This window comes from Nycticebus coucang, chromosome 19, assembly GCF_027406575.1.
Source record: "Nycticebus coucang isolate mNycCou1 chromosome 19, mNycCou1.pri, whole genome shotgun sequence".
NCBI classification, from domain to species: Eukaryota; Metazoa; Chordata; class Mammalia; order Primates; family Lorisidae; genus Nycticebus; species Nycticebus coucang.
This window is the reverse complement of record NC_069798.1, coordinates 15,911,531-15,933,354: the sequence shown is the minus strand read 5'-3', so window position 1 is coordinate 15,933,354 and position 21,824 is coordinate 15,911,531. Positions and strand designations below refer to the sequence as shown.

The 21,824-nt window shown below is 44.0% G+C and overlaps 1 protein-coding gene across 9 annotated transcripts in view; it reads left to right on the top strand.

Annotated features, from left to right (window-relative positions):
- Nucleotides 1–21,824, top strand: part of OSBPL1A (oxysterol binding protein like 1A) — a 206,440-nt gene that overhangs the window by 179,956 nt on the left and 4,660 nt on the right. For all 9 annotated transcript variants that reach the window (XM_053571974.1, XM_053571976.1, XM_053571975.1 and 6 more), the window contains 9 exons: nucleotides 8,021–8,155; nucleotides 9,167–9,264; nucleotides 10,195–10,377; nucleotides 13,200–13,307; nucleotides 13,864–13,953; nucleotides 14,151–14,277; nucleotides 17,135–17,251; nucleotides 17,871–17,994; nucleotides 19,327–19,417. In XM_053571974.1, the coding sequence (XP_053427949.1) occupies nucleotides 8,021–8,155; nucleotides 9,167–9,264; nucleotides 10,195–10,377; nucleotides 13,200–13,307; nucleotides 13,864–13,953; nucleotides 14,151–14,277; nucleotides 17,135–17,251; nucleotides 17,871–17,994; nucleotides 19,327–19,417 (1,073 nt within the window). The remainder of the gene's footprint in view (nucleotides 1–8,020; nucleotides 8,156–9,166; nucleotides 9,265–10,194; nucleotides 10,378–13,199; nucleotides 13,308–13,863; nucleotides 13,954–14,150; nucleotides 14,278–17,134; nucleotides 17,252–17,870; nucleotides 17,995–19,326; nucleotides 19,418–21,824) is intronic.

The following is a 21,824-nucleotide window of genomic DNA, read 5'->3' as shown; positions in this document are numbered from 1 at the left end:
TCCCCGCTGTCCTCTGTGTTCCCCGCTGTCCTCTGTGTTCCCCGCTGTCCTGTGTGTTCCCCGTGTTCCCCGCTGTCCTGTGTGTTCCCCGCTGTCCTCTGTGTTCCCCGCTGTCCTGTGTGTTCCCCGTGTTCCCCGCTGTCCTCTGTGTTCCCCGCTGTCCTGTGTGTTCCCCGTGTTCCCCGCTGTCCTCTGTGTTCCCCGCTGTCCTGTGTATTCCCCGTGTTCCCCGCTGTCCTGTGTGTTCCCCGCTGTCCTGTGTGTTCCCCGTGTTCCCCGCTGTCCTGTGTGTTCCCCGTGTTCCCCGCTGTCCTGTGTGTTCCCCGTGTTCCCCGCTGTCCTGTGTGTTCCCTGTGTTCCCCGCTGTCCTGTGTGTTCCTCGTGTTCCCCGCTGTCCTGTGTGTTCCCCGCTGTCCTGTGTGTTCCCCGTGTTCCCCGCTGTCCTGTGTGTTCCCCGCTGTCCTGTGTGTTCCCCGTGTTCCCCGCTGTCCTGTGTGTTCCCCGTGTTCCCCGCTGTCCTGTGTGTTCCCCGTGTTCCCCACTGTCCTGTGTGTTCCCTGTGTTCCCCGCTGTCCTGTGTGTTCCTCGTGTTCCCCGCTGTCCTGTGTGTTCCTCGTGTTCCCCGCTGTCCTGTGTGTTCCCTGTGTTCCCTGCTGTCCTGTGTGTTCCCCGTGTTCCCCGCTGTCCTGTGTGTTCCCCGTGTTCCCTGCTGTCCTGTGTGTTCCCCGTGTTCCCCGCTGTCCTGTGTGTTCCCCGTGTTCCCCGCTGTCCTGTGTGTTCCCCGTGTTCCCCGCTGTCCTGTGTGTTCCCCGTGTTCCCCACTGTCCTGTGTGTTCCCCGTGTTCCCCGCTGTCCTGTGTGTTCCCCGTGTTCCCCGCTGTCCTGTGTGTTCCCCGTGTTCCCCGCTGTCCTGTGTGTTCCTCGTGTTCCCCGCTGTCCTGTGTGTTCCCCGTGTTCCCCGCTGTCCTGTGTGTTCCTCGTGTTCCCCGCTGTCCTGTGTGTTCCCCGCTGTCCTGTGTGTTCCCCACTGTCCTGTGTGTTCCCCGTGTTCCCCGCTGTCCTGTGTGTTCCCCGTGTTCCCCGCTGTCCTGTGTGTTCCCCGTGTTCCCCGCTGTCCTGTGTGTTCCTCGTGTTCCCCGCTGTCCTGTGTGTTCCCCGTGTTCCCCGCTGTCCTCTGTGTTCCTCGTGTTCCCCGCTGTCCTGTGTGTTCCCTGTGTTCCCTGCTGTCCTCTGTGTTCCTCGTGTTCCCCGCTGTCCTGTGTGTTCCTCGTGTTCCCCACTGTCCTGTGTGTTCCCTGTGTTCCCTGCTGTCCTCTGTGTTCCTCGTGTTCCCCGCTGTCCTGTGTGTTCCCCGTGTTCCCCGCTGTCCTGTGTGTTCCCCGTGTTCCCCGCTGTCCTGTGTGTTCCCCGTGTTCCCCGCTGTCCTGTGTGTTCCCCGTGTTCCCCGCTGTCCTCTGTGTTCCCCGCTGTCCTGTGTATTCCCCGTGTTCCCCGCTGTCCTCTGTGTTCCCCGCTGTCCTGTGTGTTCCCCGTGTTCCCCTCTGTCCTGTGTATTCCCCGTGTTCCCCGCTGTCCTGTGCGTTCCCCGCTGTCCTCTGTGTTCCCCGTGTTCCCCGCTGTCCTGTGTGTTCCCCGCTATCCTGTGTGTTCCCCGTGTTCCCCGCTGTCCTGTGTGTTCCCCGTGTTCCCCGCTGTCCTGTGTGTTCCCCGTGTTCCCTGCTGTCCTGTGTGTTCCCCGTGTTCCCCACTGTCCGTGTGTTCCCTGTGTTCTCTCTCCTCTCTCCCTCTTCTGTCCCACCCCCTTTGCTCACCCAGAGGTAGCAAATGAGGAAACGGCCCTGGGACCCAGGCACTGTCACGCAGGGTCATCTAGGCACCATCCCCATGTGTTCAGGTATCTTGCAGTCGCAGAATCTTAGTGCTGGATTATGGGAAGAGGTGACAGAGGTCTGGTATGTGATGATTATTGATTTTTTTAAAGCCAAGGTGGTGTGGCATTCTTTTAAAGGTATCGGGTGAAATCTAAATACCAAAAGATTTGAAGGTCACTATCAATTCCATTGAATAAATACATGAGCAAGTTGTTTTTTATTTTTTTATTATTTTTTTTTTTTTGTAGAGACAGAGTTTCACTTTATTGCCCTCGGTAGAGTGCCGTGGCATCACACAGCTCACAGCAACCTCCAACTCCCGGGTTTTAGGCGATTCTCTTGCCTCAGCCTCCTGAGTAGCTGGGACTACAGGCGCCCGCCACAACGCCCGGCTATTTTTTTTCTTGTTGCAGTTTTGGCCGGGGCTGGGTTTGAACCCGCCACCCTCGGCATATGGGGCCGGCGCCCTGCTCACTGAGCCACAGGCGCCGCCCTTGTTTTTTATTTTTATTTATTTATTTACTTTTTTGAGGCAGAGTCTCAATATGTCGCCCTCAGTAGAGTGCTGTAGCGTCACAGCTCACAGCAACCTCCAGTTCTTGGGCTTAAGTGATTCTCTTGCCTCAGCCTCCCGAGTAACCGGTGTCTGGGACTACAGGCGCCCCCCACAACGCCTGGCTATTTTTTGCTTGCAGTTGTTTAGCTGTCACAGGCTGGGTTCAAACCCGCCACCCTGTGTGTATATGGCCGGTGTTGTAACCACTGTGCTATGGGCGCTGAGCCACAAGTTGTTTTTTAATAGTTGATGTTTTCTCCTTTATACTTCCATTTTCTCCTGTAATTCGTATTTCCATCTCACATTTTCTGTAGACAGATATTCTGACTTAAATGTTTTTATCTTTTATTGAAAGGCTTTTATTGGTTACCTTATTATACTTCACTGTCACCAGAATATGCCTTATAGTTAAAATTTAAAAATATGTATTACACGACCTTAAGGCTTTACTACTACAAGTTTCTTTGCACCAAGTTACTTATAAATATTAGGGGCGGCACTTGTGGCTTAGTGAGTAGGGCGCCGGCCCCATATGCCGAGGGTGGTGGGTTCAAGTTCAAACCCAGCCCCGGCCAAACTGTAACAAAAAAATAGCCAGGCGTTGTGGCGGGCGCCTGTAGTCCCAGCTACGTGGGAGGCTGAGGCAAGAGAATCGCGTAAGCCCAAGAGTTAGAGGTTGCTGTGAACCATGTGACGTCATGGCACTCTACCTGAGGGTGGTACAGTGAGACTCTGTCTCTACAAAAAAAAAATTAAATATTAGGATGTGACTGATTAAAATTGTGCAACAGGGTGTCCATATAGTTTGTGTGCAATTTTTAAAATAGTCAACAATAGTTGACAATTTTGACTATTATAAAATTTATGAAACTATTAACATAAAACATAAAAGGTAGAATATTATTAGTGAAAAGAATTTTTTAATTGTGTTTAAATATCTGAGGATGGATGTCAGTGAGACAGGATGTTCAGTAGCAGTTACGTTTTTATTTTTTAGTAGACACAAGAAGTGGGAAGCTTTGCTCAAATTAATAGAAAGATGGGAATAGGAGCTTTTGGGGTTTTTAAAAAATATCTAGGAGTGTCGTTCATTTCTTTAACCTCTTTCCAACTATATGCTGAAAATCAGATTATATTATCAAAAATAGTGTAGTCTATAAGCTGACAAATGAAGTAGGGCTTCCTTCATTGTACTCCCTGGCTTCTGGTTCTCTGGGAAATGTACCAGGTAAGCTTTACCTGAGCTCTCACATCTCCAGTCATGCAACTGATTTTTTTTTTTTCGCTTTGCCTACCTTGCAATATTCAGAAGAGCTTGAAAAAACTGCAGTATTTTTCATTGAGGTACACCTTTGCCAATATGATTTTTGGCAAAATGCTTTTATCTCACTGTGACCCTTGAAACATTTTCCTGAGCCCCTCAGATTTAGCTTATCTTGTTCACTTTGTACAGTGTTTGCGGCAGGACCGTAGAGCCATACTTGAGTCCAGACACATCCCCGGGTCAGAGTGCCTGTCAGAGGGGTGTGATGTTATTTTGGGATTCAGAAAAACATGTTGGTGCTCTGTATGTCACTGTGACAACTGTGCTATTTTTGAATTCTGAGTAGAAGATAGATACCAAGCTAAATAAGCTTTGGAGTATTGCCAGATCTGCTATGTTAGAGATACTGACTAGAGCAGGGGTCCTCAAACTGCGGCCCGCGGGCCACATGAAGCGGTGTAATTGTATTTGTTCTCGTTTTGTTTTTTTACTTTAAAATAAGATATGTGCAGTGTGCATAGGAATTTGGTCATAGTTTTTTCTTTTAAACTATTGTCCGGCCCTCTAACGGTCTGAGGGACAGTGAATTGGCCCCCTGTTTAAAAAGTCTGAGGACGCCTGGACTAGAGGGATGGGACCGGGAGGGAGGGTAGTTAAGCAGAAGTAGGCACTTCTTCCACAGTGATCCAAACTCAGAGTATCTCAGCATGGGGAGAGATGGCCTGTGGTTTCCGTTTCAAGTGTATGTCTTTCTCTTAACTGTGGACAGTCAGGGAGCCCTAATGTAGGTTAATGGCACCTGAGTTACAAGAGGCTCGCTGATACAGTGCTGGGTTTCTGAACCTCCCTTATTTTGGTTCCCTGGAGGTTTTTACACTCCAGGTAGAAATATTATGATTCAGCGAGGTGGGAGGTATGTCCACCTTTTTTGAAATAGCAGAGGGTGAGCGTGACGGGAAGTGGGCAGAGAGGTGCAGTGGGGGAAGAAGGGCTTTAGGAAGAAGAGAGCACGTGGGAGCAGATTCCCCGAAGGCTGTGGTTGCCACGGGGAAGACTGGCCTGTGCTCCTTCCACGTCCATGCAGTGGCTGCCCAGCCCTTGCTCCAGTGGCCCAGCAAGAGGGCTTGTGTCACCGTCCAACTCTGAAGACACTCAGCACCTAGACAGGGAGAATGGGGAATATCTTATGTCTGTTACTGTTTTCCTCTGAACTGTTCTTGTTTTCTCCATTTTCCACTGGTTGCCCTAAGATGCTCACGTTATGGTTCACTTAACTCACAAATATACCCCTTGCTGCCTCATTACTGGGTGTGTGGCTTCTGCTCAGACCCCTGCTGGCTCCCAGGCTGGCCTCTGAGAGCTGAGGGACAGGTAGCAGAGGGCACGGGGCAGTGGGCTGTCTTCAAACTGCCCATCCAGAGTAGCCCAGGGAGCCTCTCCTGAGAGCATGATGTTGGGAAGGCAGGAGTCTCTCCTGTCTAGATGCTGGACATCACGTGGAGGGAGCGGGACGCAGTAACACAGAATGGGAAGAGAGACTTGACTCTCCCAGGCTCTTGAATGAGAAGGAGAAATTTGTACTGCTTTGGCAGCCGAGGGAGCTAGAGGTGTCATGGAGGAAGGCTGTGGTGCCCGCATCATCTTGCAGAAGGCACAGCTCCACTCAAGGAGCAGGCAAGACCAGCACCAGGCTCGGTGACAAGCCCAGACACCCACAGGGGCTTAGGTCACACACCTGGGCAGGCACCTGCCCTCAGCTGCTGCCTGGGCAGCAGAGTAGACAGACTCGGCCCCCATACCTCAGTGGGTCCTGTCAGCAACCCAGGTCTTCAGCTTTGCACACTTTGATGTTGTAGTGGTAGACTTTACATTTATAAGATAGTTTCCATTTCGGGTGAGATCAGCTGTGGCCTTACTCACAGGGTGTTTATAGCGTGCTCAAGTGAAGCAGCAGCCTTCTCCCTCTCCTCCATCAGGGTGTCAGCTGATGAGCAGTTGCAATTAGGAGTTTCTTCAGTTTCATCATTGCTTGCTATTAATTTGCATGAATAAATTTAGGCTTTGCTTTTAGCTGGGTCACAAGGCAGAATTGTTTGGCATAAATATTTAATTTTTCTCACTGACTGCAGCCCTCAGTGGTAAAAGTGCCCTAGCCGATGTTTCTTCTGAAGCTTGATCTTCTTCACCCACACTGTTGTTTTTCCTATTACTGAAATATACGCACTTACCTGGTGGGCTGCGGTGGCTCATGTCTGCAGTCCCAGCACTTTGAGAGACTAAGGTGGGAGGGCCACTTGAGACCAAAAGTTGAGACCAGGATAGACAATAGCAAGACCCCGTCTCTGTAAAAAGAAAAGAAAATATGCATGCATAGTAATTCATTGTCTACAAAATCTAGAGAATGCAACCCCAGACTTGATAGGATTGGAAGTAAAATTAGTGCATCTGTGAACTTCAAAGAGCTTTAAGAGGAAAAGAAATAAAGTATGCTTTGTGTCCCTGTTTTTTTATTACCTACCTAGAAAAGTTTAACAATTGAAATAATTGTAAGATTATTTTAAAATAATTACAGATGATGGAGGAATTAAAATTACAAGTCAGTTGCTACATTTTAAAGTAGCATGTTATGCTCTTCTAAGAAGTCAAGGTTGTCTTTATGGCCATCTGGAGTTAGCATGCATACGTTCCAGTTCTCTCAGCTCTTTTCCTTTCACTCTCCTTCCCCCTCCATTACTTGGCCCAGCTGCGTGCCTGCCCATTTCTGGTGGCTGTAACAGGCTTTTATCCAGTGCCTGACACAGTACCTAGCACAGAGCAGGTGCTCAGTTATCTAAGTGTTGAAGAAGGAGTGAACGTGACTGAATGATCAGATTGGAAGCAAGACACCTCTTTTAACATCAAAGATGTTGACTCCCATGTACCACTGTTGGGAGAGTAAATTGGCAAGGCCCTTTTGGAAAATGTTCGGTTTGATAGTATCTGTAAAAGAGTGAGCATGCCTTTGACCCAGAAATTCAACCTAGAAAAATCTACTTAAAAGCCATGTTTTCCTATATTTTTAGAGATGTATGATTAAATAGTTTGTGATATATCCTTATATAGATTTTGTTTTAAATTTGTCAAATGCATACAGCATTTATGAAATATTAATGTGACCAGAATGAGCAGCTCAGTAAAACTGTGGACATTCAGAGGTGAAAGTCAGGTCTATCTCAGCTTGGGTTGCCACCTGACCATGTCACTTTAGCCAGTAGACTTCATGAACGACTTGAATGGTAGGTTGAAGTTTAGGAAGATCACCGGAATATTTCAATGGATACCAAGAAAAGTGTGTTACTTAATGAATTTTTTAAAGGCTTAATAATGATGTTGTTTACTTGATAGTACATGATAAACAGAGTTGAAAGATTGTAATTCAGGCCAAAAACCCTACCCGATTGTTAAATTATTTTTGAGAGTCCGTTCTGATGGCATCTTTCTGGCAGACAAAATTTAAAGTCTTTTCTGTAAAATACACAGTCCTTTTCTCCACAGCCCATAATACATTGGTGTGAGAAAGTTCAGTGTTGTCAGCCAAAAGCAGTCTGAAATTTCTTTTGGAAAATTACCCACAAAAAATGCTACATATGGTTGATCTTTAGCCTACTATTAAAAGATACCCTTAGACATACTGAAATTTTATCAAATTGACTTGAGCAGACAGCAGACTTGGGCAGCCCGAGACCTCAGGGCAGTTTAGTTGTTCCACCCAGCCGGCAGGAGGGGAAGCTTTTATAGGGCAGTCAAGCTTCTGTCGGGTATACTTTGAGGGAGCCAAAGAATATATTCGATGGTGAAGGTGGAAGGTCCCTGGATAGAGATAAGTTGGGTGGTTTCTGATTGGTGGAGCTTAAGTTTACATTGAATTGGGTCTCAGTTTACTTATGTAGGAATCCAAGACCCCAGATCTCATCTTAGCCTAATGACACCCCAATTAGTTACTTCAATACCATCGTGAAGAGTTTTGCTTTTTGTGTTCCCATCACGTTTATGTCCCATTTCCTAATTTCCATGTGAGACTGACTTATTAGTAGGTGTCCATTCATGCTTGCCACTCAGTAATGCGTGGATGCCTATCAATAGGTTTGGGTGGTCTTTGCATTTCCTTTAAGGCCTGGGATAAGACACTCCATGTTATTTATCAGATGCTCTGGAAAGATGTGTGAAATTGAACTAATATTAATGAGATTTCATGGGTTACTATTCTCTGCTATTTCCTTTCTAGGAATGTGACAGCTGATAAGTTTGCTGTGTGTACTGGACATAACAGTTTGTTTTCTGGTTAAATAGGAGCTGTCCAAGATCACCATGCCAGTAATATTTAATGAGCCCTTGAGCTTCCTACAGCGACTGACTGAATACATGGAGCATACGTACCTCATCCACAAGGCCAGTTCTCTTTCTGATCCTGTGGAAAGGATGCAGGTGCGTGTCAAGAAAGCCCTGGAGACGGGCTAAGTCCTAGACCCCTCTCCCAACCCACCCAGACACACACACACTTAGTGTTAGGTCCAGTGTGAGGCTGGGGATGTAAAAGCCAGCACCGTGTTCGGAGTGAGAATTGCAAGAGAAGCAGACAGTGGTGGTCTATAGCCAAATCTGGATATTGGTGAGCTTTTTTTCAAGGCTTCGTTTTGGAAGGTAGCATCGTGTTAGAGGGAAAATTCAACCTTGGTTCTCTCAGGTGTTTCCAAGAAGGCGTGAATACACACACACACACACACACATATGTTTATATATATATTTTTTTATTTTACGTATGTATTTTTTATTTGTATGTATAAGTACATATACACATTGCTGTATGTTAAGACAGCAAGGAGTTGAAGTTCTTCATTTTCTTTTAGGTAGAGGCTGTTTATGTGATGTACATGAACAGACTGGATACAGGCATAACATAGGAGACGCAACGTTCTCCTTCAGGCAGAGCAGTAGCTTTCTAAACTAAAATCTTCCCGTCCTTTCATTTATATAAATTTGCTTTTTCCAACCTCATTGGGCTTAACACCAATTAACTTGGTGTTAAGTTTATATCTCTTTTATATATAAAAAGAGTTTTATATCTCGTTTTCTATCTCTGAAAAAGAGTGTTATATCTCTTTTTCGCAACTTGAAGTGTACTTTTTAAGAAAATTTAATGAATTAAAAGTAACTTTGGTTTTGCAAAAAAAATTTTAAGTCCTTGAGAGAATTTGTAACACTCTTAAAGTGGAATAGAAACCCCGCTGGGGAATAACTCCAGGAAGTGACTGAGGGTAATTTCCATTCTGAACATCCAAGTCTCCATGTCATGTTGCTGGAATCATGTTAAATACCCAAAGTAATTAAACTCTTTGAAATAACTCTGTAAATTACTGTGTCCAGCTAAATTTCAGCTCCTGATGGATCGAGTGGCAAGCCAGGCTGTTTCTAACCGTCCTCCCGCTCTGTCCACAGTGCATAGCTGCGTTTGCTGTATCTGCAGTCGCGTCTCAGTGGGAACGCACTGGAAAACCTTTCAACCCACTTCTGGGAGAGACCTATGAATTAGTTCGGTGAGGTCCTTCACTCCATTCCAGATGGATAGTTGAACGCGCATGATTTATATGTTACAGCTTTTCAAATGAAGAGGAAAAATATACGTATTATCACCAACAGTCATACATATGACTAGAACAAGTTATTGATTTTGATATTTGTTTTTATGATTTACTAGAGACTGTCAAACATGTTGAAACACACGTAATGTGCCATTATAAAAAGTAACTGCAAGATGGGCAGCACCTGTGGCTCAAGGAGTAGGGCACCGGCCCCATATACCGGGAGTGGTGGGTTCCAACCCAGCCCCGGCCAAAACTGCAAAAAAAAAAAGTAACTGCAAGGATTTCAGTGTTCCCAATCACGTAGGATTGATTATCCTCTTTCCTCCTTATGTATATCATAATAAATGATTGGAGTTTTTCTTATGACTATATAAAGTATGAATATATTCAAAGCCAGTGAATGCATCTGCAGGGTAGTTCTGTTTGCTTTTGCTGTTTGTTTATAAACAATAAGGGGAATTTATTTGGCTTTAATTTTTCTATATCTTCCTCCTCTTCTCTACACAAGTTTTGATCCCACTCAATTCCCTAGATGTTTGAAAATAAACACACTGGCTTTCTCTCTTGTAAAAGGAAGAAGAAGTTTTAAATTTTCATGGCTAATATTATTGTTTTCATGTATATTACCTAAATTCATGTGGGTATTTGCTATTTTAATGTGTTCAAAGTAGCTAGCATAAATAACATTGGATTTAATAGTTTGGGTTGTGTTTGTATAATTTCTCATATATTAAGTTGTTCTTTCATAAGGATGATAAAGAATTATTTTGTTGACCATGTTTCTTTAATGCTTTTACATTGCTTTTTGACTGAAATGACAATAATGTACACATAATGATAGAGTTAATTACAATGTTGCTTTTTTTCTTTTTAAACTTTAAGGGAAGACCTTGGATTCAGACTCATCTCGGAACAGGTCAGCCATCATCCACCAATCAGTGCATTTCATGCGGAAGGCTTAAACAACGATTTCGTCTTTCATGGCTCAATCTATCCCAAACTGAAGTTCTGGGGGAAGAGCGTAGAAGCAGAACCCAAAGGAACCATCACCTTGGAGCTTCTTGAGTAAGTTCTAATCGAGCCATTGACTCTGTTGGTGTTGACCTACTTTTAGGTATGTGCACTTGCACACAGACCTGACCTTATTATTCAAAGCTAGAGAAAAAGCAAGAATCAGCTTTTATACAGTGTAAATTGCCAACTTGTACATAAAAGAATTTAAAGAACATGGACATAGGCATTGCTAATTAATCGGGGGATGTGTAAATGGTTGAATGTGATGTTTCACCATGGTATTTGGATCTATTTTAAGATAGGTGGAGTTAATTACTCCATGATAATTCTTATGAAACAGGCTTTCTGTATATCATCGTGACAATGTTTTGCTTAAAGCCTTCAAAATGAAATCACCTTGAGAAATACTGAAATGGCAATCATGTAGCACATGTTAGATGTTAGGTACATTAAGAGTTCTTTTCTTTTGCAAAATTAGCTTAATATTCACAGGCAGTCTCAGTTCCAGGCAAGATAGAATAAGCATATTCTATACACTGACTACAAGAAACCCTGGACAGAGATGTAAAGCAACAATCGGAGGACTCTGAAAAGTGAACACCAGCAGGCCAACTGGAGAGAAATCAAACCCCAGGACCAATGTGACTTAGAGGTCGCTGGTTACATTCTGTGCTCCTATATCGCCTGCCTTATAGACACAGCCGCAAATCACAGACTGGGCATTGGAGGCAGACAGAACATGTTCTAAGAGACTAAAGTAAAATGTAAAACTAGAAAGCTTCTGGAAGAAAACAGAGGAGAAAATATTTTAACTTTGAATTAGGCAGAGATCTCTTGTATGTACAATACCAAAATTATAATCCATAATAGACAAAATTAGATTTTATCAAAATCAAAAACTTTTGATATGAAAGATACTGGTCGGAGAAGAGGAGACAAGCTATAGACTAATAAAAATTATTTTCAAGTCATATATATTACAAAGGGCTTATGTTCAGAATATGTGAAGAACTCTCAGAACTCAACAATAAGAAACAACTCAATAAGAAATTGGCCCAAAGGGCGGTGCTTGTGGCTCAAAGGAGTAAGGTGCAGACCACATGTACCAGAGGTGGCAGGTTCAAACCCGGCCCCGGCCAAAAAAAAAAAAAGAAATTGGCCCAAAGATGTGAACAGATAGTTTGCTGAAAGAGTAGATGAATGGCAAATAAGCATGAAAATAGGCCCAACAGCATGAGTTACTAGAGAAATGCAAAATTAAAACCACAGTGAGATACTAGTGTACACTTTTAGAATATCTAACATCTAAATAAGTTTTAAAACTGGTAGTACCAAGTGTTGAAAAGGACACAGAACACCTAGAAGTCTCATATAGGTTGAATATTCTTATCCAAAATGCTTTGGACTGAAAGTGTTTCAGATTTTGGATCTTTTCAGATTGGGGTGTATTTGCATTCTGCCTACTGTTGAGCATCCCAAATCTGTGCATTCAAAATCCAAAAGCTCCAGTGAGCATTTGTTTGAACATCAGGTTGGCACTCCAAACGTTTCAGATGTTGGAGCATTTTGGATTTGGAATGCTAAACCCATATATTGTTGGTGTTGGGACGCAAACTGATAGAGCCACTCTGGAGAACAATTTGGCAATTTATGTTTACCACATGACTCGGTCATCTTCCTCCTAGGTTCTTACCCTAGGGAAGCAAAAACTTACATTCATACAAAAAAACATGGCATTTGCGTGGCATTATTCATAATCATCAAAAATTGAAAATCAAATGCCCTTTAGTGCAGTGGTTCTCAACCTGTGGGTCACGACCCCTTTGGGGGTTGAAACGACCCTTTCACAGGGGTTGCCTAAGACCATCCTGCATATCAGATATTTACATTACAATTCATAACAGTAGCAAAATTATAGTTATGAAGTAGCAATGAAAATAATTTTATGGTTGGGGGTCACCACAACATGAGGAACTGTATTAAAGGGTCACGGCATTAGGAAGGTTGAGAACCACTGCTTTAGTGGGTGAAGATTAAACCACCGTGGTATATCCGTGGATTACTGTGAAGGAATGAATTACTGATACATAGAACAATACAAAAGAATTTCACATGCATTGTACAAATTGAAGGCGCTAACCTCAGAGGGGAACATAGCCTATCATTCCATATATCTGATATTTGGAGCTGGGAAAACTGTCCCAGTGGAGAAGAGATCAGTTGTTTAGGGTTGGGGATGAGTCAGAGATTTGAGGATTAGGAATGGAGGGTTTGGCCACAGAAGGGACGTATAAGCAAATTCTTTGGGGGTGATGAAGATTGTGTTGGTGGTAGTTTTACAGGTTTATGCATGCATCAAAATCCGTGGACTGTACACCAACAAAAATGAATTTTATATAAGTTAAAACAATTCAAAAGCAAATATCTAAGGATAAATGAACAAAGATGCAAAACTAATTTTTCAGAAGCAAGGAATTAAAAATGGGGCTTTATTTATATGGGAGTACTTTTCCTTCAGTTGTGGAGGGCACCTTTTCTGGAAAGTGAAGTAGATTTTCATTTTCATTTTCTGTCTCTAATTTGTCATATGCTTCACCCAGCTTTTGAATGCTTACAGAGTGAATACCTAATTTATTTAGAGTTTGGTGGAAGTATAGAATTCTTTCCTGAACGTTTTGTTTCCTTTTAAGAAACGACAAGAATAGGCACGTGATACTTTTTTTTTGCCGTGAGTTAACATCACTAGAGTTTTCCAACTCTTAGTTATCTTCAAACAGCCTCATTTGTTTTCCCACGTTACTTTGAAGCAGATGCCGTTTTCAAACAAAATAACCCTCATGACTTATTTTTCTGGGTTTCGGTTTTGTTTTTAGACACAATGAAGCGTATACGTGGACCAACCCCACCTGCTGTGTGCATAACATCATTGTGGGGAAGCTCTGGATCGAGCAGTACGGCAACGTGGAGATCGTGAACCACAAGTAAGACGCTGAGAGCACCTGTCTGTCCTTCAGTTCTCATCAGGCAGGTCTGGCGGCCTGCATTTTTTTTTTTTTTTTCCCTCTCAAAGAAAAGCATAGTGGAGCCTGATGTAAATTTCAGAATCAGGCATTGTAATTCATGAGTCAACAGAAGCCAGTCCATTTAATGAATGGGATTTATTCAAGTCTCTGATTAAGGAAGGCTGTGTGAACTCGAAGATTTCCCAGCCCCTGTGAATCTTAATTTCTCAACTCAGCTCATTTTGCTTCTGTTGTTTAATTTGTTATTCATACAGGTTAGGGGGTTACATAAGTTATTAAAAAGGGGTGGGTTTAAATCCGACTTTGTGACCTTGGGGAAGTCGTTTATTCTCTATCTGAACCTCATGTACCCTTTGTTTTACTGGTGGGTACATAACTAATCGGGGATGACTTACGATATCCTTTGTATAGAGGCCAGAGTCTATGGAACTTCAGTTAGCTGGAAAGGCTGTTTCAGTTATTATTCTCTGCTCTTCTTCTGAATGATAATCGGAACTTATTATTTCCTTCATAGGACTGGGGACAAATGTGTGTTGAATTTTAAGCCATGTGGCCTTTTTGGTAAGGAATTACACAAAGTCGAAGGCTACATCCAAGATAAAAGGTAAAAATTCCATTTAAATATTGAATAGTGTAGTTGTATTGTTCATTAGAGAAAATGTAGGAAGTTGAAAAATTCTTCTACAAGAAATATCTGTTTCTTTAAAGATACTGGTTCATACAAACCTTTATAGTATTTAATATTCAGTTACAGCAAAACACTGGTTTCACTGCTGGCTAAACGTCACTCTCTCTTGACAGCAAGAGGAAGCTCTGTGCCCTCTATGGGAAGTGGACTGAGTGTCTGTACAGTGTCGACCCTGCCACTTTCGATGCTTACAAAAAAAATGATAAGAGAAATACCGAAGAGAAGAAAAACAGCAAACAGGTGAGCATCCCGTCAGGTGGTATCCAAGGAGCTCTTCGATTTGCACTCATCGTTTTGGAGCTGATGAGTTACCGGGTCACAGTTCTGACTTTTTTTTTCCTTGTTGCTAGGGCATATTATTTTCCTCTGCATTTTTTAAATAAGCAGCTGTCTGCCTTAGTAGCAAGTATTTGCCATAATCTTGTTATGGATATGTACCAGTTTTATGATTCTGTAGCAATTGTACGTGGGGTTTTTGTCGTCATTGAGACAGTATCACTCTGTTACCCTGGGTAAAGCGCTGTGACGTCATAGCTCACAGCAACCTTAAACTCCTGGGCTCAAGCAGTCCTCTTGCCTCAGCCTTCCCGTATAGCTGGGAGCACATGTGCCCACCACAATACCCAGCTAGTTTTTCTATTTTTAGTAGAGTCAGGGGTCTCACTCTTGCTCATTGTGGTCTTGACCTCCTGAGCTCAGCCCCCAGAATACTAGGATTATAGGCGTGAGCCACCACACCTAGCCTGTACGCGAGGCTTTGATTTAATCATATAGGTTTGGAAAGTTGGAGTTCTAACTTAGGCATATTTTCTTCTCCTGTTTATGTGCATTAGAAGTTGAAATTGCTTGAGTATTTAAAGGTTTCTCCAGAATTCTCTGACCTTTTCATGCTTATTATCAATTTTGTTACCTTATCATGAAATCACTAAAGTTAAGACTATCACAGGTGAAGGAGTCATCCCTGGGCTGCTGTCCTCTTCTTTATGAATTCTCTTCTTTGTGGGCAGTTGATATCCAGCTGGGATTTCCCGGGAGGGAGGCAGGGGCTTCCTGTTGCACGGCCCCAGGCCGTCTCCTGTCCCTTCCCTCCAGGCAGAAATGATGAGCGCTACAGAAGGATGGCACCTGTTTGGACAGAAAGTCTATGAGGTCTGATTCTTTTCTTAACTAGCATAATGGTTAAGAGCAGAAACTCTGGGTTAGAATCTCGTCTGTACCATTTATAGGCAGTGTAAGTGTAGGCCAATTTCTCACCTCTCTGCTTGGGATCTTCATTTGTGACATGGCTAAATGGCGCCCGCTTATTAAATGAGTTAGAGGGACAGGGTCAGCACAGCATCTGCTCCTGGTGAAGAGCTGGCAGCTCTGGGCCTGGCAAGGTGAACGGCATCTGCAAGCTGTTTAAGGTGTGGGCTCCCAGGCCGCGCCTCGGACCTGACTGCTGAGCAGCAGTCTGTGGGGCTGTTAGGGTTTCTTACACGTGAGAAAGTTTAAGAAGCCTTAATATTCCCAGAAAGCAGGTGGTGTGTTTATTAATGACTTTCTTTGTAAGCTGAGTTAACTACATTCCCAAGGGGAAAGAAGTTGTGTAAAGTGGCCAGCGTGCACTGCTTTCCTGGGGCTTGGGCTTTTTTCTTTTTCTTTCCTTGAGCTGTACGCTCACAGCCCTGCTGTCCTCCCCACGTCCTGTGTGCCCGCCTGCTTCCTTCAGTCTGTGAGGCGCCAGCCGTTCTGCACCACTGGCAGGAAACGCAGTGTCTGGAGAAGGACATGGCCCAGGGTCCGGGGACCCCCGACACAGACTCCTCAGCGCACCTCCTGTCAGTAGGAGGCAAAGACAGCCTCGCCCATGTGCTTGTCACCGGCCCTCTTTCACAGAGCAGGGACAGCAAAGGACACTGGTGAAATTCCAGGGAAGATCCCTCGTGCCTAGATGCCGGTCAGCCTTTTAGAAAGCGGCCTTTCCCCCTTGCGGGTGAGCGTGCTCTCGCCTTTGGTCTCCCTGGCACCGGCTGCTCGTGGCCTGACCACATTCATGCAGTTGCTACCTCTTTGTTATTTCCTAAACTGCGTAGTCACTGAAGTGTCTCAGCCAGTAGCTCTGATGTGTTCGCTGTATGATGCTGGGGTACTACTTAACCTTCCAAAGCCTTGACTGCTTTATGTTTCAGACCACAATAATAACAGCACCACGTAGGTTTGTTATATAAAGACCAAGCACACGGAGCTCTGGGCCATGGGTAGCCAAAGGTTTCCTTTTTAGCCTAGTATCTTTTATGAATCTTTTTTTTTTTTTTTATCAAATGCATTCAGGATCCCTACTGGTCACATGACATTGATAAATTTAGCTAACTGCCCCAAGAAAGTGACAGTTGTTCTCAGAATGTCCCGTGTGTTGTCTGTACTTCGCTAGCACGTGAGACCCTTGGAAGGCAGCTCTGTACTTTTCTGGGGTCCCAATGCAGAGCACTTAGAAGTTCCTCAGTAAACACTCAAAGGAGTTATTTTCTCTTTAAAAAAAATAAAAGAAGCCGTTTTACAAGCAAAGCAGAACGATGAGGATGCATTAAATGTGAGTGACCTCGCTGTCACAGCACGAAAAGTTCACGAGGCTCACAGCGCTTGTTCAGGCATTCAGCACGTCTCTGTGGCTCGCTACACTGCTAAAAGGTAACGATACAAGAGTTAGAAAGTCGCAATGCCGCTGGGCTGGTTTATATTCCGGTGAGACTGCGTAGAGGGAGCTGCGTGTTGCTTCATGGCGGGGACACTTCCTGAGAGCTGCGTCATCAGGCAGCATCAGCGTTGTGTGACCAGCCCAGAAGGTACCAACACAAACCTAGATGAGGTCTACGTTTCCATTTGTATGTATTTTCTCATGTGGAAAACTGAATGTGCCAGCACCATTCCTCTCCTATCAGTCAGTCATTTCCCCTCCTTGATCTGCAGGGCCGGTCTCAGCGTCAGCTGTCTGCCCTGGGGGAAGGTTCTGGGACTACGGCCATGAGTACAGCCATCAGTGACTGAAATGTTGTGTGGCATGTGACTGTGTTTAAAACGTTTCACCTGAATTCTGTTCATCTGTTGACTTTTCTAGATGAGCACCGCCGAGGAGTCCGATGAAATGCCGGTGCCAGATTCTGAGAGTGTGTTTGTTATCCCCGGAAGCGTTCTCCTGTGGCGAATAGCCCCACGGCCTCCCAATTCTGCCCAGGTGAGACCTGGGTGAGGCCTGGGGGGCTGAACGTGGCCTCACTGTTTGTGTTCAGTGCTCCTTTGGGGACATGTGCAGGGCCAGCCTAGACAGCCTGAGACCTAGGCCCTTGATTGTCCCTCCCCTCGGCGCCCGTGTGCGTGTCCCCTGCCCCTCCTCAGTCCACATGTCCGTGGTGTCCTTCCCTCCAGCGTCTCCTGGGAGGATGTGCTGGCTGAGACTTCACAGGGCTTCTGTGGTGGGTCGGGGTCTGCCTGGCCCTGGTCACGTACAAGATGATGCAGCTTGGTCAGTAGAAGTCCTCTAGGCCCAGCAAAGAATGATTCAAATGAAGAAAATAAAAGAACATTGGTTTTGCTTTTATAGTTCTACTTAAAGTTGATAGGAATAGAGGATATTTATTCTGTGAGGCCTGTTTTGAGATTTCTTTGAGACAGATACCCTTAGGTTGTGCAGTTTGGGGGAAAACATTTAGATGTGTGTGATCTGAGAGAGACTGAGCCGCATTACCACAGCAGGGAGGGGCCCTGGCCGACCAAACCCCTGTGCTGTGTCAGGGCCTTCCCTCTCTACAGCAGGCCTCGGTGAGTGTCAATCTGATCATTTTGCTTCTTTTCAGATGTATAATTTTACTAGTTTTGCAATGGTGCTGAATGAAGTAGACAAGGAAATGGAGAGCGTGATTCCTAAGACGGACTGCAGGTTACGGCCTGACATCAGAGCCATGGAAAATGGAGAAATAGGTACCTCGCACCTGTGATGGTGAACATTAATCTCTTTGGGGGTGATGGTTGGTTTGTTCCTGGGGGTCGTTAGCATCGTTTTGTGGTACTAACATTTTTAGTCTCCCTTAGAGCTTTTTCAATTAAAATTCAGTTTAAATTCCATAACTTTGGTTTTAATATTAGAAATCGGAAGTAGACCCTGTTAACTTAGTATTTATTATTTCAGCAACATTCCCCTGATAATTTAATACAGCAAATAACCAGAGGTGAATCTTAAATATCAGAGGGGAATTTGAGAAAACAGTAGTATCTTTATCAACTGTAAACTGTACTCTAATTATGTCCCGTGTATTCCAGAATTCATACATCTCCTGTGAGCTTCACGGAAGAGTATGGCCTTCCCTTGGTTAATTACAACATTTTTACCTGAAAATGTTAAATTTCTTCTCCAGAGGGGGCATGTGGCAAGGTCCAGAGACTTTGTTGTCACATCTAGGAAGGTGCTACTGGCATCTGCTGGCATTGAGAGGCCACCAGCACTGCTAAATTTCCTCTAATATACATGGCATCGGACTCAACATGTCATTAGCACCAAGGTGGAGAAAAACTGTTCTACCTAAATATTCTGATTCTCTTCAGTGAGACGAAGCAATAGTATTTAGGGAAATTGTTTGAATTTCTTATGACTGGAATCTGAAAAAGCTCTGTAAGGTCTCACTAAAAATTTAGAATTTCACATTCAGTTTTACTCCCAGTTTTTGGGTGAAGGATTTTAACAATTTCTTTGGTTTAGGAATATGCAGGTTCTGGCGTGGCGCCTGTGGCTTAGCAGCTAGGGCACCGGCCACATAAACCGGAGCTGGTAGGTTCGAATCCAGCCCAGGCCTGCCAAACAACAATGACTACTACAAGCAAAAAATAGCCGGGCGTTGTGGCGGGCACCTGTAGTCCTAGCTTCTTGGGAGGCTGAGGCAAGAGAATCTCTTAAGCCCAAGAGTTTGATGTTGCTGTGAGCTGTGATGTTACGGCACTCTACTGAGGATGACATAGTGAGATTCTGCCTCAAAAAAAAGGAAGAAATAAAAAAGAATATGCAGGTTCTTTTTGCTAAATACGAAGGTTATTAAGGGCAAAGGCTACAAAAAGAGCCGTCGGTCTCGGTCTTGAATGCCAGCTCTGCCTCCTGCTACCTTTGCGCATACGTTGTAACTTGATGTTTGACTGTGGTGTTTGTGTTCTAATGAAATGGAGGTGATGCTGGTACATGTGGATGATGCTTCTCATAAAGCAGTCGTGTTTTACATCCTCTGCATAGAGAATAAATGCTTTTTATTGACACTTTCATTTCAGATCAAGCCAGTGAAGAAAAGAAACGACTTGAGGAAAAACAAAGAGCAGCCCGCAAAAACAGGTCAAAGTCAGAAGAGGACTGGAAAACAAGGTGCGTGGCCTTTTTCAGAACATGTGGCAGAGCCTGGGGCAGATTTCTGGGTATGGACAAGGCGGAGGTGTCAGACGCTGTGAACCCCAGACCAGGGCTTGGGAGGCATGAGCCCTGCCAAGTCATTCCCAGCCCCAAGAGGAAAGTTATTTCCATTGACTTGAAGTCGTAAAGCTGACGGAGTTGCATGACAGGAAATTAAGGTTAAAATAATCCTACTCAGTTGATGCTTATGACTGATACTTATGAGCATGGTGTCTTTCTTCCTTAAGTAGCAAACCCTGTCTCGTCCTTATTTAAGACGGAAAGTAAAGTCCAGAATTAAAGATTTTGGCATAAAAATACATTCAGAATCATTTGGTCAAATATGTGAATAAATCATAAGGTCATTTGGTTACATGTATATCATGTATAGGTCAAGTTTAGACAATGTCTTTACTTTTCTAGACACAAGGGATTTGACCTGGAGTAGAGTAGAATTTATGTAAAGTAACACCTTGTATTCTGTTTGGAAATAGAAAGCAGGCAATAAAGTTAGGTGGGGATTTTTTGCAATAAAGTTTCTATTGAAAAAAACTGTTTGAAGAATCAGGAGTCAGGGTAGCACCTGTAGCTCAAAGGAGTAGGGCACTGGCCCCATACGCCGCAGGTGGCAGGTTCAAACCCAGCCTGGGCCAAAAACAAAACAAACAACAACAACAAAAAGAATCAGGAGTCAGTGTATTCACTTATGTTGAGTAATAGAATCACTTGTATATAAGAATAACATAAAAACATTTTCTACATGTGTGTTACATAATAGCAACTATTGTCCCATAGTTCAAAGTTACTAAATAGACTTTAGAGCCAACATGGGCATAATTTTGCAACCAGTTTAATAGATGTTATTTGATAGCCCTTTTGCATCTTACAGAGGATAATTATTAGAAGTAGAAATCTTAAATATCATATAATGCAATGGTTTGGCTTTTTTTTTGAGACAGAGTCTCACTATGTCACCCTTGGTAGAGTGCTGTGACATCACAGCTCACAGCACATCAAACTCTTGGGCTTAAGTGATCCTCTTGCCTCAGCCTCCCAACTAGCTGGGACTACAGGTGCCTGCCACAACAGCCAGCTATTTTTAGAGATGAGGTCTTGGCTCTTGCTCAGGCTGGTCTCAAACTCCTGAGCTTAAGCGATCCACCTGTCTCCACCTCCCAGAGTGCTAGGATTACAGGTGTGAGGCAGCCCTGGCCTGGTTTTGGTCTTATTTATTAGCATCAAATCCTTTTTTGCAAATGGACACATATAAAGAATCTGCAAATATAAAACATGTGCAAACAGAGCTGCTCTGATTGGGCAAGGGGCAGGGCCCAGGCCACTCCTTGCTTTGTCCTGCTGTGCTCATTCCCCAGGTCCTCTGAACTCAGTGGAATAGTTGGAAAACCTCTCATCTAGAAATCCCTTTCTGTGTACTAGAGGAAACCAGATGCTGGTGTGTTTCGTTGAGGGGGTGTACTCAAGGGCACACGGCTAGTGAGTACAGACTCATGCTTACAATCTCCACCTTCCTTAAGCCTATAGTCAAAGCCACATTGCTTTTCTGTGATCCCTTTTGAAAGGGTTTAATACACTTTATGTTGCGTGAACGACGCGAACGAGCAGCAGCTTTGCTGTAGGTGTAAACTCGCTCCTGTAATTATTAAGTCAAGAAACAGACTATACACTGTGGGATGGCATATAGCAAAGTTCTTTATTCCAAGTTTAAGTTTTATACTCTTAGGTCACGTACACACCTAATCCATTATCTATTAGCTGAATTTTAACTTGAAAGGAAATATTTATCATATCAATGTAACCACTAGTGTAGTAAATCCCTTCCTCTAAACAGTGACTAGTTTTCTGAGCAGGGCACAAAGACGAAAACAGCTATAGGGGAACAGAGTTAATAGAAGAATATCTTCAAGCATTCACTCAGTTTACTCAGTATGAAGTAACGACTGTGACCTTCCTTCAGGGCAGAGCACCTATAGACCTCTGACAATATGTTGTTAACATATGTCAACCCTCTGGCCCGTATCTCTGAGGAAGGGCGGCATGCCCTTGGATCTCAGGCTTCACGGGGTGTACTGCTTCAGAGAAAAGGCCTAAGGAATTTTTACAATTCCAAAAAAACCTAACTCTGAGTAACCCAGGGGGGTCCAAGCGTCTTAAGCCTCTGGAAGAAAAGCATGTCATTTTAAACTCACACTGAATTTACTTTGTGTGCTTGATGTAGCATAAGTTTATTTTTAAATATTATCCTACACTTTATTCTTTCCAGAGGCTTTTGGAGAAAACCCACTTTTGTACTCTATTTCTAATTAATAATTCCTTTTTTTCCCTGTTCACATTTTCAGATTATATAAAGTAAGCAGAAAGTCCA